The 18,368-nt window shown below is 43.1% G+C and overlaps 1 protein-coding gene across 1 annotated transcript in view; it reads right to left on the bottom strand.

The window, feature by feature from the left end:
• The window catches only part of ryr2a (ryanodine receptor 2a (cardiac)), a 156,175-nt gene that overhangs the window by 110,952 nt on the left and 26,855 nt on the right, over positions 1 to 18,368 (bottom strand). The window contains exons 8-15 of the mRNA XM_088284276.1: positions 12,897 to 12,993; positions 10,738 to 10,812; positions 8,414 to 8,570; positions 7,874 to 8,038; positions 6,664 to 6,785; positions 2,102 to 2,285; positions 1,113 to 1,248; positions 942 to 1,037 (exon numbers count right to left, since the gene is read on the bottom strand). Coding sequence (XP_088140402.1) covers positions 942 to 1,037; positions 1,113 to 1,248; positions 2,102 to 2,285; positions 6,664 to 6,785; positions 7,874 to 8,038; positions 8,414 to 8,570; positions 10,738 to 10,812; positions 12,897 to 12,993 — 1,032 coding nt within the window. The remainder of the gene's footprint in view (positions 1 to 941; positions 1,038 to 1,112; positions 1,249 to 2,101; positions 2,286 to 6,663; positions 6,786 to 7,873; positions 8,039 to 8,413; positions 8,571 to 10,737; positions 10,813 to 12,896; positions 12,994 to 18,368) is intronic.

Here is an 18,368-nt window from a genome sequence, read left to right as displayed (position 1 = left end):
GGCATCTGTTTAGGATGCCTCCTGGACGCCTCCCTGGTGAGGTGTTCCGGGTATGTCCTACCGGCAGGAAGCCCAGAGGATGACCCAGGACACGCTGGAGGGACTATGTCTCCCGGCTGGCCTGGGAACGCCTGGGCAGCCCTCCGGCAGAGCTGGAAGATGTGGCTGGGGAGCGCGAAGTCTGGGCCTACCTGCTCAAGCTGCTGCCCCCGCGACCCGACCCCGGACAAGTGGCGAATAATGGATGGATGGATGGACTTAGCAGCGCCCCATTGGCAAACCCATTCATTTTGTATGTGGTGAGGTATCATGGAATGGAGCGTTGCTGGGTGGCACAGCAGTAGGAGCAAGGGTGGGGGTGTAATTTAGAGCTACTTTGGCTGGCTTATTTACAGTTAACAGCATGAGGATAATTGAGGGACTTCTCAGTGTCCCAAACATACATACATACATACAGATGACATAAGGTGACTTATGAAAAGCAGTGATCCCTGCTTAGCCTAAATTACACCTCAAAGTGGTCTTGGTGTAGCTGTAGCCTCACGAACGCGAGGCCCCTGTCAAGCCATTAATTATCCTCCTCCTTTTTTTCTCTGATCAGCAATGATCTGCAAAGCGTCCTCGGGTGTACTGAAAGGTGATATGCAAATCTAATTTGCATTTATTTTGATTATTAAAAAGAGCAACATTGAAAAATACATCTGATTTTTCATCTAAACCAACGGCAAAACTCTCCGCATGGCACCAGGGAGTGCAGCGTCAAGATGCTTACTCTTGCTTTCTTTTTGTGTGCAACTCACAATTAGATTCACCATTCGACATAGCTTTATAGATCATAGGGATGCCACTAAGACAACACTGGTGGCCAACTTCCAACCAAATTGTAGAGCATTTATTATGGGTCTATATGATAATGTTGTGATCAAAGTGTGCCAACATACCAGAGGAGGCCTCCAGTCTCTCCAGCCTACTGATGAGCCAGTCTAAGGATCCCGAAAACTGAGCACAGTTCTTTCTGTTACCCCTGATGAGTGCAGCTAAAAGGGACAAGAGGGAGCAGGAAACGAGGGTTATTGTTGCCAGACATTTTATCTATGTGAATGTTTGCATACCCAATAGTTGGTAGAGAGAGTTAAGGCTGGAGCTCCAGGCCTCTCCTGCCTCCCTTCCAGCCGCTTCTGCAAAATGGGCTGCACTGCTATAGACGTGAAGTCGATCAATGCACTCCAGGACTAGGGCGATCATTCCCTATGGATGCAAAAGCTAGCTTATTCAGAAAATTCTCTTGATGGTGAGGCTAAAGGCAGTCAAATCTGCAAATACCAGTTCATCTCATATCACTGTAAATTGTAGCATGACAAAGCATCGTATCAAATACGTTGATAAGGAACAATTGTTCGAGTACATAAAGTAACAAAATTACATCTGTTAATTTTCCCTTAATCCTCCTCTTATGTGAATTTCATTAAAACTGTTTTACAAACATGTGAATATCCCATTTTCATTGTATTTTTCAATAACACATCACTACACACATACTCCCCCCAAAAATACTTTTCAAATATCTAAATATTATATAATATTAATTAAATAAATTATAATAGGAGGGTACAAGTGGAGGTGCTTATCACCACCATGTTGCTGCAGTTCTCATTAATTGTGAATTTTATAATAACATCTTGGGATTCTATTAATTAAATTAAATTGCAATCAAGTCATCATCCAATAGCAATTAAAATAACTACTTCCTCAAATAGTGACGTTGCCTTGGTTCCAATATATACCGTGCAACAATTAATCTCCAGGTGGCTAATAAATAAATGGTACACTTCAATAGACAAATCCTCAGGTAGTAATTGCAATGTAGTTACAGATATTTTGCAGCAATGTGTGTTTGAAAACCCAAAACTGCATTTTTTAAAACGTTTTTTTTTTTTTACCAAATATCCTACTTCCCTTCCTCCCACAACAACCTGTGACCCCTGGTAAAAGCGTAAATCTGGAAAACGTAACGGGTTAGCTGAGACAAGAAGAAATGTAGCATCCAGTATTTTATAACAGATAAAATTCTGTCTCTCACTCACACACGTACACACTTCACCTCTTCCTGGAAGAGGTTCTGTCTGTTTTTCAAAGCTCTCAGGAGATTCTGCTTGTCTTCATGTTCTAGGTGTTCGTCAGGTGGCTGGAAGTAGCCAATCAGATCCTGAAGACTCAGACTGATCGAGTCAATCGGTACATCAAAAGTTGTGCTCTTTCCTTTTGCTCTTAATGTATCTAGACTCCTGTGAATTACAAAGGACAAATTGTAATTTGTTACTCACGCCTTGGAGGCCTGAAAGATGTGAAATGATGTTTAACATTGATGGCTGAAAACATTTGCCAAGACTGGGAACATTGTTGTACTGAATTGAGCGCCAGTGGCGGTCACTGTTTGCCTGGGTTGCGTTCTGTTAAGGAATTCTTTGAATCAGTGCTCATAATGGTTTGTAAAAGTTTCAAGACCGATGACTTTCCTGATGCTACCGTCTCTGCATGTACCCGTTCTTGGGACTGGCCTATAGTTGGCACAGCTTGTGCCAAAGGCCGCTCTTCATGCAGTATGCTGCCAATTTGATACACTGTGTGAATTAGATCCACAAAAATGCTCACAGACCCATTTTAGAAAAGCCTTTTTAAAAATTATTATTCATGCATGGACAGACACACCAGAGCTAAAACAAATTGCATACAAACCATTAAAAAGTAAAATTCCCCCAATACAAGACCAAGGTTTCTCTGGGACCAGAACGAATTAGACCAAACCAAGACCAAAAATTTAGCAAATCAAGACCGAGTCAAGACCAAAACAAGACTAAGACCATAAAAACGTTCAAAGCAATTAAGATAGTAATGTGACAATATTTCCCCCAAAATTCAATATGTGTAAAATATGGTTAAGACTCTTTCAAATTAAAGTAAAACTGTATATCCAATTATTTTTTTAATTTTTTGTTTTTCCAAGATGGCGGCGCGCATGGACGCAGCGGCTAACAGCTCCTCCTCACAGTGCTCCTTATTACTTTTTATTAGTGTTTGCTTGCTCTTATTGGCATCAACTGAGGCACAACATCGATATACCCGCCAGGACATCGTGAACATTGGATATCGATGCGAAATAACCATCACAGAGGAATTTTGCTATGATCGCAAAATTCCCAACGAACTGGCGAGGCTGCCCGGCTCACCGTGGCTGGTCATCGGGACCGGGAGGCGGCGCAGGCGACGCAGAGAGAGGAAGCAGAAGCGAGGCTGCAGGTCCGGTGTCTTGCAACGGCTGCGACGGCAGCCCCATAGGCAACCACTACCGAGTCTGCACCTCACCAACGCCAGATCCGTGGTCCACAAAATCGACGACCTGGGATTACAAATCCTGGGAAACCGCTATGTGCGCGATAGCAGTGTGATCGTCGTCACGGAAACCTGGCTGCATGCAGACGTCCCCGACGCTAGCATCCAGCTGGCCGGGCGCTCGCTACATCGCGCGGATCGGACGAGGGACACCGGTAAGAGGAGGGGCGGGGGGCTCTGTGTTTACGTGCATGAGAACTGGTGCGGCGATAGCACGATCGTCGAGAAGCACTCTTCCCCCGACATCGAGTTCATGTCCGTTAAATGCCGGCCTTATTTTCTCCTGAGGGAGCTAACGGTAGTGATTGTCACAGCTGTTTACATCCCTCCCGACGCTAGCACTAGCACGGCGCTCTCGCTACTCGCGTGCGTCATCAATAAACATCAGCGGGCGCACCCTGATGGCGTCCACATTGTAGCGGGAGACTTTAATAAGGCCAATTTAAAGACTGTACTCCCAGAGTTTCACCAGCATGTCAAGTGCCCGACGAGGGGAGACAACACTCTCGACCATGTGTACTCGAACATCAAGCACGCATACAGAGCCCTCCCACTCGCCCCCCTCGGCCAGTCAGACCACCTGTCCTTGCAGCTCGCACCTGCGTACACCCCTCTCAGGCGCAGATTCAGGCCCACCACAAAGACTGTGAAAACCTGGCGTGACGACGCCATGAGTGAATTACAGGACTGCTTTCATGACACAAACTGGGACCTCTTTGATCATCAGGACCTTGATGTCTACACGCATTGTGTACTGGACTACATCAAGTTCTGCATGGAAACTGTGTCCCAACAAAAGACTATACGGACCTTCCCAAATGCGAAGCCCTGGATGTCCAGCAGGGTTCGCTCTTTCCTCAAGGCCCGTGACGCTGCCTTCAGGTCAGGCGACAAAGCCCAGTACAGGGTGGCTCGTGCTGACCTGAGCAAAGGCATCAAGCTAGCCAAGGCAACCTATAAGGGGAGGCTGGAGGCCCACCTTGCCAGTAACAGACCACGGGAGGTGTGGCAGGGTCTACGGAGCATCACCAACTTCCGTGGCAGCAGCACGACCTCTGTAGACCCGAGTGCATCGCTGGCAGAGGAGCTTAACTGCGTCTTCGCTCGCTTTGACTCGCCCCAACCGTCACACCCCCGCACTTCAAGCTCCAACTCCCCCCCACTCATCGTAGAGGAACACGATGTGAGGCGCGCGCTCCTGGCGGTCAACCCCAGGAAAGCTACTGGACCCGACGGAATACCAGGCAAGGTCCTCAGAGCATGTGCCCACCAACTGTCACATGTTTTCTGCAGGATCTTCAACCGCTCCCTGGCTCAGGCAGTCATCCCCTCCTGCTTGAAAACTTCCACCATTATCCCCAAAAAGTCACCAGCCGTCCACCTGAATGACTACCGTCCTGTTGCTCTCACACCAGTCATTATGAAGTGCTTCGAGAGGCTGGTTCTCCAGCACATCAGGGACTGCCTTCCTCCCACTCTGGACCCCTACCAGTTTGCATACCGGGCTAACAGATCCACTGAGGACACCATCGACACTGCTCTGCATGTTGTACTGGGCCACCTGGAACAACAGCAGAGCTATGCAAGGATGCTCTTTGTGGACTACAGCTCGGCATTCAACACGATCATCCCAGACATCCTCGTCGCCAAACTGGACACTCTCGGCCTCCCTGCCCTCACACGCATCTGGATTAAGGACTTTCTGACCAACAGACCCCAGACTGTGTTGCTCGGCCCCTACACGTCCTCCACCCTCATGCTGAGCACCGGTTCCCCCCAAGGATGCGTGCTGAGCCCTCTCCTGTACGCCCTCTACACCTACGACTGCAGCCCGGCCCACGGCAACAACACCATCGTCAAGTTTGCTGAAGACACGACAGTGGTCGGTCTGATCTCGGAAGGTGACGAGACAGCCTACAGAGAGGAGGTAAAGAGACAGACAATTTGGTGCAAGGACAACAGACTGCACCTTAACTCTGCTAAAACAAAAGGAGATTGTCGTCGACTTCAGGAGGAACAAGACGCTGCCGCCCCCCCTCTGCATCGAAGGCGTGTGTGTGGAGAGGGTCCACACGTTCAAGTTCCTGGGAGTACAGATCTCCGATGACCTTTCTTGGAGTCACAACACCACAGCAGTGGTAAAGAAGGTCCGCCAACGTCTGCACTTCCTGAGAGTCCTCAGGAAATTCAACCTGGACAGGAAGCTGCTGCTGGCCTTCTACCACTCGTCCATCGAGAGCCTGCTGACGTACTGTGTCTCCACCTGGTACAGCGGCTGCACTGAGGCGGACAGAGTGAGGCTCCAGAGGACAGTCAAAACAGCGCAAAGGATTATTGGCTGCCCTCTCCCCTCGCTGTCGGACATCTACACCGCCCGGTGCCTCAGAAGGGCTCTCAACATCGTCAAAGACAATACCCACCCAAACTCACACCTGTTCGACCTGTTGCCCTCTGGCAGGCGCTACAGATGCATCAAATCAAGGACCAATAGACTGAGAAACAGTTTCTTTTCCGAGAGCCATCTCCATACTGAACTCTCACACACACACGAGACCACCCTAACCTTGCAAAACAGCATTGTGATGTGTTTCTATATGCTCTATTCAGTACTGAATTCCATTGCACTGTCTTATTTATTTATCTAATTTATATATTTGTCTGTGTTATTGTTGTATTGCACTGGAGAGGGGAGCCCTCTAATCTCGTTGCACACTTGAGTACAATGACAATAAAGGGATTTCTATTCTATTTCTATTCTATTCTATAACTTCATTATTTCTCAACGTTTTCTTTGTCCCGCCTTCGACTCAGGCTATCGCATCCTCCAACTGACTGACTTGTTTCAGTTCAAAATATCCACTAATTGCTCAACCAGGCCAAAATTCAGAGACATCTGCGGATCAAAATCATGCCAATAATTGCCAAAAAAAACTTGACTTAACTAGCGGAAGAGAAGATAATTGCCAGGAAGAGCAGTGTCGGCAGTAGAATATGTAATGTCAATTTATGGAAGATTTTAGAAGCATTTTAAATTCTCATTTCATGTTTTATTTTTTTAATTCCACAAAGATTGCATCGCCTTCTCATGTTGCTCGTTAAAGGGTAATAATTTTCTCTTTTAATTTAAAATATCCCCGTAAATACATAGTTTCTACAACTCTTTCAAAGCGCTACATGCAAAAATCTCACATCTTATCAGATGTTCTTCAACTAAATTCTTGCAAAAAACACAACACGCTTTGTGTTTTAGCAACAGAGCTATGTTACACCCACCTGATGAATAGGTTGAATAAGAACACAGTACTGCGTATGACTCTGGCAGTGTGACTTTCTTCATGTTGTGACCGAGACAACGTCAGCCCATCGTCCATGTGACCTTCATGATGCATGAGAGCCTGATGTGAGCAAAAACATAATGATGGGAAACATTGATTTAAATCTCTAGCACAGCACACAAAGTAAACACAAAAAGAAAGGTCGACCAATATCATTCAAGTAAAAAAAATAACAAAGCCTCAAAAATCTTTACAAAACTTGACACAGAATCTCTGACAGAAGACTTCAGCTCAAGGAAGATCGAAATAATTGGGTTTATTTGAGTTTTTTGTTTGGGCATGTGTCATGGCAAAAAGGAGTGTTGTCATGTGACAATCATCACAAAACCAGCAATGGATCCCAAAGTTCAGCCAGCAAAAAAGGATTGTGACACACGGTAAAATATAAAAGAGGAAAACAGCAACCGGAAAATCTTAAAATTAAATAAGATGACCCTTTCTTTCTTTCTTTGACTTTCAAAGATAATAAGCCTAAATTGTGTGAAAAGTACTTTTGTCCAGTTTTGACCAAGTGTTTCAGTGTTATGCCAGCTGGACATGCTCACCAGTGGCTATGTGGATAACTGTGCAAAGTGTTAGTTCCTGTTTTGGTAAAATTAGCTCGACCCGGCTTTGCCCAAGTACGATTATTTGCAGTGAGTCTGAACACAGAGGGGATCAATATTTCCTACTCTGGAAAGATAAAATTTGCCAGATTTGTTGCTAGTCACTTAAAAAAGTAGTTAGCAACTAGTTGGCTTAGTTAACGTAGTGGCCCTTGTTGCATCTCAACACCCTAGCTCCAGCTTCAGTCATGACAATGTAAATTCAACGCACACTCCGTTGGTTTTACAAACAAAACAGAACCAGATCCTGCATGCAGGAATTAAAGGAGAGATCTAGAGTGTAAAAAGTCTACCAAAAAAATACTGCATGTGGACAAGGCCGTGTTCTGGGGTAAATCAACTGCAGCCATCAAGCAGACTAGCATCTCTCCAACTAATTTGATTGTTTTTCTTGTTCACCAACTGAACAGCCCAAGTTCTTCCAGACTGAGCTTTTCCATACACACATCATTAACATACTCGCGACAACACATGGTTTAGTGACATACAAAAACCAAAAAATATTAAATCAAACATTACCTTTGGCGTAACATGCAACATTACCTTTCTTTGAACATCACCGATGCGTGCAGTTTTTGCATCAGCAGTCTGGTACGTGAGCCACAGACCGGTGTCAACATGCTGAATGTAACACACTGAGTCACCATACTTAATGTCAGGGGTGCCCATTCCGTCCACTTCCTTTTTTACACCAAGGTCAACCTTTTCCTAACAGAGAAAAAGACAGCGACAACAATCAGCCCTTCAGAAAACATGTTTGTATTGACAAGTGCAATTGAAGACTACAAGGCAAAGAAAAAAATTCAACAGAGATGGGCTTTCCGTCCCAGGGACAGAACGGTCGGTCCGTCTGTTCCGGAAAGGATGTTCCATCCATCCGTATGCCCATTTTGGGCAGGGGGGACGGACTGGTAAAAAGTAAGGGCAGAAGCGCTTTAAAAGGACAAGGATGGACGAATAAGAATAAGGACAGAGGGATGACGGCAGAAATGTGCCCAGGTCGCGCACTGAGGACGGACAGGCAAAATAGGATAAAGGGCCCAATTCTGCGTTTCAAGTGGATGTTCCGACTACCTTACATACCTTGGAAGATTTGAAACAAAAGGCTGTTGACTTGACATCTGCCTTTTCTTTTTCCGTTAGTAGTAATGATTTCTCCTTCATCAGACTCAGATACTTCCCACTAGTCACATGTCTCAGTCTGAACGGCTGGCCCCAGCGAATATGACTACCACTCCACCTGGACACAAAACCAAATAAAGAATACCACCTTAACCACTTTGTGCCAGAAAATAACTAAGAATTTTGACTTGTTCTTACAGCATTTTGTTGGTTCTTTGTTTGTTTCAACCTAGCCCGTTTGATATCGTAGTCATGCAGAATGGGAGTGTTGTATGCCGGAACACTTTTCTTCTATGCAATTGTAGAGGTTGATATCAGTGCTCGCATGCTTGGTTGCATTGTGATTAGGAATTATATTGAATATGCCGTCAGACATTATAGGTTTGAGAAAAGACAGACAGAGGGAAAAGAGAAAACAGAACAAAAAATAAACAAAATGATTTTTGGGATATTATAACGTTACATGGGAGTTGGGTGAAGAATTTTATGAGGAAGGGGAATACTTTGGTGCAACAAGTAGCAATTAGGACAGAATAGGACAAGACAGTACTGGAGTAGTGAGCCAGGCAGTGCTACCAGTGTATGGCCTAAACACCTGTAGTAATTGAAAAAAGGGTTCCAATAAGAGGACACCTCTGAGAGGCCTGTGTCAAAGTGGTCCAATACCAACCAACTAGACTAGACGAACGGACACTTTTTTGGAATGTGTTCCAGGAATAAAATTCAAAACGAGTGACAATTCACAAAAAATGTTTCTTGTCTTTGATGCGTATTCAATTGAATATAAGTTGAAAATGATTTGTAAATCATTGTGTTCTGTTTATATTTACATTTGACACAGTGGCCCAACATCATTGTAATTGGGGTTTGAACAGTAAAGGATTTATTCAATACAATATGACAAACAATACATCATGACATAATTGAAAAAGAGAAACGGGATTCTTTAGCCAAATTACATCTGTATAAGAGAAACATCCATCCACTCATCCCTTCTACCACTGATCCAGCCAAGACTTCCTTCTCCCCAGCCACATATTCCAACACTTCCAGAGGGATCCCAAGGCATTCCCAGGCCTGCAGGGAGACATAGTCTCTCCAGTGTATCCTGGGTCGTCCTCTGGGCCTCCTGCCGGTGGACATGCCTGGAACACCTCACCTGGTAGGCATCCTAAATGCCCGAGCCACCTCGTCTGGCCCCTCTCAACGTGGAGGAGCAGTTTTGACTTGAGTCTCTCTCAGATGACCGAGCTTCTCATTCATTCTCTAAGGGAGCGCCTGAACACCCTGCGGCGTTTCGGCCGCTTGTATCCGAGGTCTTGTTCTTTAGGTCATGAGCCACAGCTAGTGACCATAGATGATGGTAGGAGCAGAGATCGATCAGTAAATCTAGAGCTTCGCTTTCCGCCTTAGCTCCTTCTTCACCATGACAAACCCATACAAGGTCCACATCACAGCAGACGCCAATCTTCCCTCACTCGTGAACAAGACCCCAATGATACTTGAAATCCTCCACTTCGGGCAAGATCTCATCTCCAACCTGGAGTGGTTACTCCACCCTTTTTAGACTGAGGACCACGGACTCAGATTTGGAGATGCTGATTGAAACATTTTTGTAAAATAATGTAATAGAAATGAAACAATAACACAACAAAATAATGAACATCCTGCCTGCATCCATGGGGCCCGGGCACAGCTCAAAAAGGCAACATTGGTCCCTCTTCCCATGGACTCACCACCCCTTGGGAAATGCCAAAGGGGACAAGTGCCCTATTAGCTGGGCGGCGGCAAAAGGCAGGTCCGATCCCCGGATACAGAAATTAACACGATGGACATGGAATATGGGCTGGTGGGTCCTAACTGTTGTTTATGCTGATGCAGCAAACAGCAGTTCAGAGTACCCACCCTTTATGGAGAGTGTGGTAGACAGCATGCCCCCTGGGGATCCCATGATTGTGGTGGGGGACTTCAATGCTAAAGTGGGCGATGACAGTGAGACCTGGAAGGGTGCGATTGGGCATTATAACAATTTGTCTTCAAGTACTTACCCTGTGAATATCAATGATCGTATTTCATATTTTGCCCGATATATAATCTATTATCGGTTTGTATTTCTGATATCGGCTGATATATGTGGTATGGGGTTTTTATAGCCGCTAATTTTGGTATCAACCCCAAAAATCAGTTGTGCACTATTAAATACAGTACTACTCTTTATCTTCAACTGTGATCAGGTTGTAAATGTGTTTGTTGCTAGTTTGTCTTTACACAATTGAAACACTTACAGAACTCGTAGTGTCTCCAGCCTCCACAGGGACCTGGCGTGACTGGACACTGCTCCACCTTCATAATGCACCGTTCTGGTGATTAAAAAAATAATTGTAATAATGATAATTGGTATCATACACTTTACAGTTGGTCACTATGTTCAAATGGTCAAGACTCCTCATCATTCTCTCACTTGAAAAAAAAACAACAGTGCAAATTAGCAATGTATCAACACAATTTCATTTTTTATTTATTTAACTGCATGTCAGGTGAGCGGCACCTGCGTGTGACGTGGTACCGGTAAGTCCGTTCTCGACGCCGTTTATCTGACTTGGATTGATTGGCCTGAAATACTGATGAGAACTCATAGTGGACTACAGTACTGACGAACGACGATCAGTATGTTTCAACTAAGATAAAATTGATTTACGAATGAAAGACAAATCATACATGGAAAAGCGATGAAACCTTAAGGATTACATAACTAAAACATCTGATTTCCATTGTATGTTTTATGATTAATTAGGCACCATTAAATATTTATTTTATTTAGTTATTCACAGACAGATGGAAGATGTAGATTATTATTATTTATTTAGTTTGGAGGACTACAAATCCCAAGATCCTTCACTTATGAAAGAAGGAAGTAATTAGATAGTTGGTCCGACGCTAATATATAATATCTGTTACATGAACATGATCATGTTCAGACGTGAAAAGATACTATTTATGTCTCCTCATTTTTGTGCAAACAAGTGTGGAATTACTGAGCTTTAGAAAGAATTTTTTACTTTTATTATTTTTAAGATATACTTTTTGGGAACAGAATGCTCAAAAGATTCAACTGCATTTTAATGACAGCCATTTTTTTTAGCATTTGTTAAATATAACTTTGTCCCAAAATAAATGGAAAGCATGTTGGATCTAGTAATGTCTCATATCTTGAAGCCAGAATTGCACTTATTTTTAACCTCATACTGTCACAATGATGTCATTCTTTCATCATTAACTTGAATATCCATCCATTTTCTGAAGCACTTATCCCCAAAAGACATAATTTTAACAGTCAACATATACCACATTGAACAGAAAACCGCGAACACCAAAATGTAATATTAACCTAACTGTGGATTTTGTGGACGACTCCTAAGTACTGGACTGAAAAAAATATCAGTGATATCATTAGAGATCAGCATTCGTCAGTAATTTAGTCCATCTGTGACTTCTCATCAGTATTTCAAACCCAGCCAATCGGTCCAAGTTGTCATATGGCGTCGAGAATGGACTTACCAATGACGTGCCAGATATTGTTTTTATTTCACAGATCACCACGCTGTGTGTGTGCGCGCACGTGGCAGTTCTTTTAATTGTATTTTTTTTCTCTATTTATCTTCCTTGTGCTTGGTCTCTACACCGATTGGCTGTCACAGATGAGGGAAGGGCTGGGCCCACGTGGGTCGGCCTGAAATACTGTCGGGATCCTAGTGGCTGACTGTGGACGTCATCAGCAACTAGTTGATGTCAACTGGACTTTCATCCCATTAGCTTTGAAATAAAAACAATCAATAAATCTTAAATCATGCAACTAGTGACGTCATTGCTGAAATCTTTTGAATTAACAGCACACATGCATTAATCAGCATTGTAGTCCTTGGTTACTTTCATTCAGTCATTCATTCATTTATGTGTCTTATTAAATTGTATTAATTTAGTTGTGATTCTAATGCATTGTTTACTTAATATCTTAATATCTCTGTATCTAGGAAATCTTGGGACGTCTCAGGGATTTCAAATAATAGGTTAGGTTATAATTATGGAATCGTAATTTATAATTGTTTGTTTTTTTAAGAACCGTTTTTATAAGCTATGGATAGCTTTTGGGTAGTCTCATTTCACAGAATTTACTTGATTGATTGTAAATTGTATATGTGTTTAATATCATTATTTGTGAATAAACTTTGTAAACTGTGATTTATTTTGTATTTGCCAAATCCTAGATACATTCCACTCAGCACTTTTAACACTTGGGTGATTCATTTGTACAACAATAAAAAAGAACAAGAGGAAAAAAAACATTCAGCCGCAGTGCTCTTCTGGGTTTTACATCAGGACACCCACAGAAATATGTGAAGTATGTAATCATTTACAATACATATAGAGTAAATGTGCATATTACCTCTTCTGCTCCTCCCCGTCGTTTTCAGATGGAACAGTTAAACACTCATCCATGTGACCATGAAGGAGACGCAAGACATCACCGCCTATTAAGAAACCTGCAGACAAGTTAAGAGGAAAATAAAGAAAGAAAAAAGTGAAGGACAAATGAACATATAAATCAGATGCAACACATAGGTAGGATATCAGAGACAGAGGTAGCCAGGCTTCCACATCTAAAATGAATTCAGAATTTATTTTCAAAATTGAGTTCCCCACCAGAGACCTGCGAACTTGAGGGTTCTGCGCAGAATCTTAGCGGTTCAGAGTATTGTGGTCTTCTGCATGGGCATGTTGAAAGTTGTTCCTGGTATCTTGAGTTGTCCATCCAGTTTGGTGTGTACCTCCCCCAGTCCTCCGATTATTACTGGCACCATTGTTGACTTTACCCTCCATATTTTCTCTAGTTCTCCCTAACTTCAGCTTTAACTGTTCCTATCACTCGGGATTTCTATATCTATCATGACTGCTGTCTTCTGAGGCTAATCCACCACCACTATATCAGACTGGTTGGCTATTACCGATTTGTCGGTCTGGATCTGGAATTCCCACAGATTTTGGCCTGGTTGTTCTCAATCACCTTCGGTTGTCTTGATTCTGGGACCTCTTGTCCACAATTCTTAAAGATGTTCCGATAAACTATTGCTGCTACCTGGTTATGCCTCTCCATGTATGCCTGCCAACCAGCATCTTACACACTGTTGTGATATGTTGCACCATCTCTGGGCCATCTTTGCGCATCCCTGGGGTCCTGTCTGATGTTGTAGACCCAGGCCTCTTTCGATCTTGTATTTAAGGACTGTTCAAGTGCTGCCATTATTAGCGCCTCTGTGCTCTTTCAGTCCATAATTTTCCAGCCGCTGGTATATTTTTTTTCCTTTGTCAGCCACTTCTTCAGTTTGTCGATGGTATATTCCAAGCAGGGGATTGTCTTTCTATGACAGTCCATCTGGCTCCTTCTTATTACTTGGCCTCTGTTGCCTGAGATATTCACTTTACAGGTTGTCACTAGAGGCCATCATCTTAATGTATTCTTGGAGGCCTGTTGTTTCATCCCGGATAGTGCCCATGATGCTAACTAGTCCATGGCCCCCAATTTTCACTTTTTGTACAGGCATTCAAGAGCTGGACTTGGAATCCACCGGCCATTGCAAGGAAATTTATTTCGTGATATCAGTGGCTTGCATCTCTTGCAGTGGCCAGGATATTATGCAAGCGCAGTATCTGATTACTGGCAAGTGTTAATCTTCTCCTAGACGTTCTGCTCAATTTCAGGGTCTGCCTCAACCTCTCTGGGTAGTTTGCCATGACTGCTCTTTGAGCTGCCTCCTAACGGTTGCTAACTACCAGTGGAATGTTCAGGTATTTGTAGCTGTCATGCACATCTGTTATGCTGCATTCAGGTAGTTCAGTCCCTTTGGGTGTGATCCTCTTCTCTTGCCTCGATATGATCACTCTTATCTAGTCTGAATGGCATTCTGATGTCATTGTTGTATATCCTAGTCAGGTGAATTATGGTGTCAATGACATGCTCGTTCTTGGTAAACAGCTTGATGTCATCCACGTAGAGGTGGTGGCTGATCGTTGTTCCACTTTTGAACAGGTACCCAAAGGCACTTTTGATTATGATCAGACTGAAAGGGTTCAGACCTTTGCAGAACAGTCGCGAGTACGGAGCATATCCTTGGAATATGCCACATGATATTCACCTGTGCAACTGGCTTTGAGTTCGCCTCCAAATTTGTATTCCACAGCCTCACTGGATGTGTGGCGCTATGGGATAAATGGATACATAGAAGTAGTTGCCCCCCCTCACAATTTTATTGTCGATGGGCTAAATGACATTTTCTAATGAGAACATGAAGGTTTAGTGTCTGTATGTCTATCAGGGTGCAATATTAGCTTCGCCAGCAGAGGGTGCCTAGGACCTTGCTCATCAGAGCCGACGCTGACTACCGTAGCAGAAGAACAGTCAGTTTGTGATGACGCAAGAGAAGCTGCGCTTCGAGAACATTTCTGAATGTCACTATTGTGCCCTGACAGGTAAACTGTATTGTAAATAAGTTAAAAATGATAAGCAAGAGTAGACAATGGTCACAAATGTTGAAGGTGTTGTAGATGTCTAGCTAGATAGAAGATGTTTGTATATATATTAGTTTTTGAATGTGATTCGCTACGACGTACGTTTGCAATGGCCGATACGTAGTGCGACGCGACTGCGGGAGACGAAACACAACAGCTATGATATGTCTAATTTGGTAACTGACGTCGCGAGGTGTTTAGAAGTTAAAGTCATGGCCGAAGTTAATGTGAAACAGGGTAGGTTGTGTTGTGAGGCGCCAGTATCAATCTTAGTGTTTTGCTAAACTAAGCTCCAAAGTGCATGTTGAGGGCTTCTATTAGCACTAACCCATTAGCCAGTGCTGGAAGCCATTGTCACAGAAATCTATTAATTTTTAGGTTTCATTACAAAGATATACATTGTTCATCCTGAAGTTGTCACTGTTTAAGACAACTGTAGTAAAGTTGTTAGAATAATATTTGGAGGTTATTATACATTTGCCATGACGCAACTTTATTTCAATACATGGTGCACATATCATGTTGAAAAGAAGGGCGGTGGCACTTCTTCAGAAATGAGGATGAAGTAAACAACATCGTGATGAGTCCTGATAAAGAAGTTGGCCTCAAAGTCTGAAGCAAGCAACATCGTGCTAGGTCCTGATAAGAGATGCTGACGTCAAAGTCAGCTGCGACCCACGACGACACACCAATGATAAACCGGACCAAACCAGCTTTTGAGAAGACGAACTGTACCACCCTTTAATGTAATCTGATTTCTCGATGTTATAAAAGGGAATGTATGAAAAACATCGGGGAACAGAAGGAAGATGAAGTTGCCAAATAAACTTTGTTAACCTTTCTGTCTCCACTTGAGCTGGGTGTCTCTCCTTTCAGCTATGAACCCTATATGTCAAATTGGCGAACCTGACATAAAATTGGTCCTTCAGAGCCGTGAACCCAACATACTGGAGGCGTCCAGGGGCGAAGCCGACGACCGGGGACAATCGTGGCCACGACAAGATAAGGATTCTTTCTTTTTTTGGACCTGGTCCTCGACTTTGCTACTGGATGCTGAAAGTTGAAGGGAGGCTGCGGAGAGAGACGTTCAGCTCATCTTGGGTGAGTGTGTGAAGTCCGAATGTGATGAATGAGTGTGATAAATGTGGGCATTTGAAGGGGTACGTAGTTAAATTCTGCATTAACAGGAGGGCGGACTCCTCTGCAAGTAAGTAGTTAAATTCCGTGGGGATATTGTGGGGACGAGACAGAGTAATAAGTCTTTAAAACTGTGTAAAACCGTAAGAATACTAGTCAATGTTACGTGAAGAGACAGAGATAGTCTATAAAACTGATAGAGGATAACAGGGGTGTATCCTCCACGCGCGTTTGAAGAGGGAAAAAAAAGGGAAGAGAAATATGGGAAAGAGAAAACGGGAAAAAAGTAAGAAGGGGGAAAAATAGTGTGAATGTAAAAGGGTGCATGGAGGCTTGCAACCTCATTTTGGAACAGGAAATTTAACTGACAACTGTCTGGGAAGCAGAAGCTTGGGAATTACCTAAAACAGAGTAATTGTCAGCCTGTTCAGGGATTGGAGAACAGTTTAGGGAAACATGGGGAAATCAAACAGTAAAAAAAGCTAGCAAAAAGGATCCGAAACAACAATTGACGTGTAAGGACTGGAAATTTATAGAAAGCCAATGTCCGGAAAAAGTAAAACATTTAAACTCATGGATAACAAAATATAAATTCGCTGGTCAGCTTAATACACAAAAAATAGTCGACTTACAAAATAAAACGAAGAGAGGAGAGAAAGAGAAAAAAAAAAAAAAAAACGAGGTGAATAAAGACGGATATGAAGATACAGAATTTTGGATGACAATGGCACAAAGACGGAAACTAGATAAAAATAACAAAACCAAATTGCAACATTTAAATGTTCCGCACATACTGTGGATACTGATGACATTACTTTAGGAAAGATAAGACAGCAAAAGAAGCAGCTACCAAGCCATTCATAGGTGTGGCTGTGTGTGCGCTGATAGATAACGTTCTGCGAGGCAACATCCTTGCAGACATGTAACAACAAAGTCTTATGCAAGAGAAAATCTATGGCTAGAAAAAGGAACTACTTTGACTAATGGCATATATGTCAGTTCAGATAAAAAAAAAAAAAAAAAAAACAATTCTTCCAAAAAATATTTTTCGCAATATTGACACATGTTGTCACACACATGTCAAACAGGAGGGATGGTATGGTAAGACAGATAAACCAATTTTATACAACATATGGGTTTAATTTTTTCTCAAAAGATTTTTTGAAGAGCCTGTATGATCTGTGCTCGACACAATTGTCAGGGAAACACAAGGCCAAAACGAGGACAGTTTCCCCAAGCAACATACACCTTGTGCATTGTAAAAAGTCATCTCAACCCTACCCTATTAGGGGTCTCTCGGTTGACATGATTTTCGCGTGGATAAAAAATTGAGATTTTGTGTTGTGTAGTTTTGGTTGCACTAAAAGCTGTGTTTCATGCATGTGTCCGAGACCATTACTATGAGTAATTCCAACAGCTCTTCCATCAACATGCCTTTTAGAAGTAATGATGAAATTAACACCTAATGCGGACTGCATTGCTTGGAATGATGTGTACGCTGCGATTAAGGCAACGAAAGATAAGCCTATCTTTTCTACCGATGTGGCAGTGGCTAACTTTACTTGTGTTAATCTCACAGGAACACAAGTGGTGTAAGACAACTGTACTCCAAGCAGGTACACTACTGCCACGCAGCGATGTGTGGTGGTGGTGCGGGGTACTAAATTATTTGATTCATTAAAGGACGCAGTTGGAACTTGTGCATTGGTGTCACTTCTCTTACCAGTGTCTATTTTTCCATCCACAGCAGGGGACATTCGGAAGGCAGTTGAAGCCCACGAATAACCCTATTATTACGCCAGGAAAAGACGAAGTGCTTCCTGGAGGGATGGTGATATGACCTATTTGGATGCATTTGGCCAACCAAGGGGCGTACCAGATGAGTATAAGTTGGTAAATCAAATCGCAGCGGGGTTCGAGTCCATTCTTCTTTGGATTACACCGAATAAGAGTGTGGATCGAATAAATTACATACACTATAACGTGCAAAGATTGGGGAACTTCATTGAAGAAGGATTTATAGCTATTAAAGAACAATTGGTCCTTCGTCGTCCTTCCATCTGGGGTGACGTAAAATTGGTCCAAAAGAACAATTGGCAGCAACATCACTCATGGCATTTCAAAACCGCATCGCGGTGGACATGCTGTTGGCAGAGAGAGGAGGGGTTTGCGCCATGATTAGGGATCAATGTTGTACTCTCATTCCTAACAACAC

Source organism: Idiotropiscis lumnitzeri, chromosome 20 (genome assembly GCF_059441095.1).
Source record: "Idiotropiscis lumnitzeri isolate Australia: NSW breed Sydney's pygmy pipehorse chromosome 20, RoL_Ilum_1.0, whole genome shotgun sequence".
Lineage (NCBI taxonomy): Eukaryota > Metazoa > Chordata > Actinopteri > Syngnathiformes > Syngnathidae > Idiotropiscis > Idiotropiscis lumnitzeri.
Note: the sequence above shows the minus strand (reverse complement) of the source record. Positions and strands in the feature narration are given on the sequence as shown.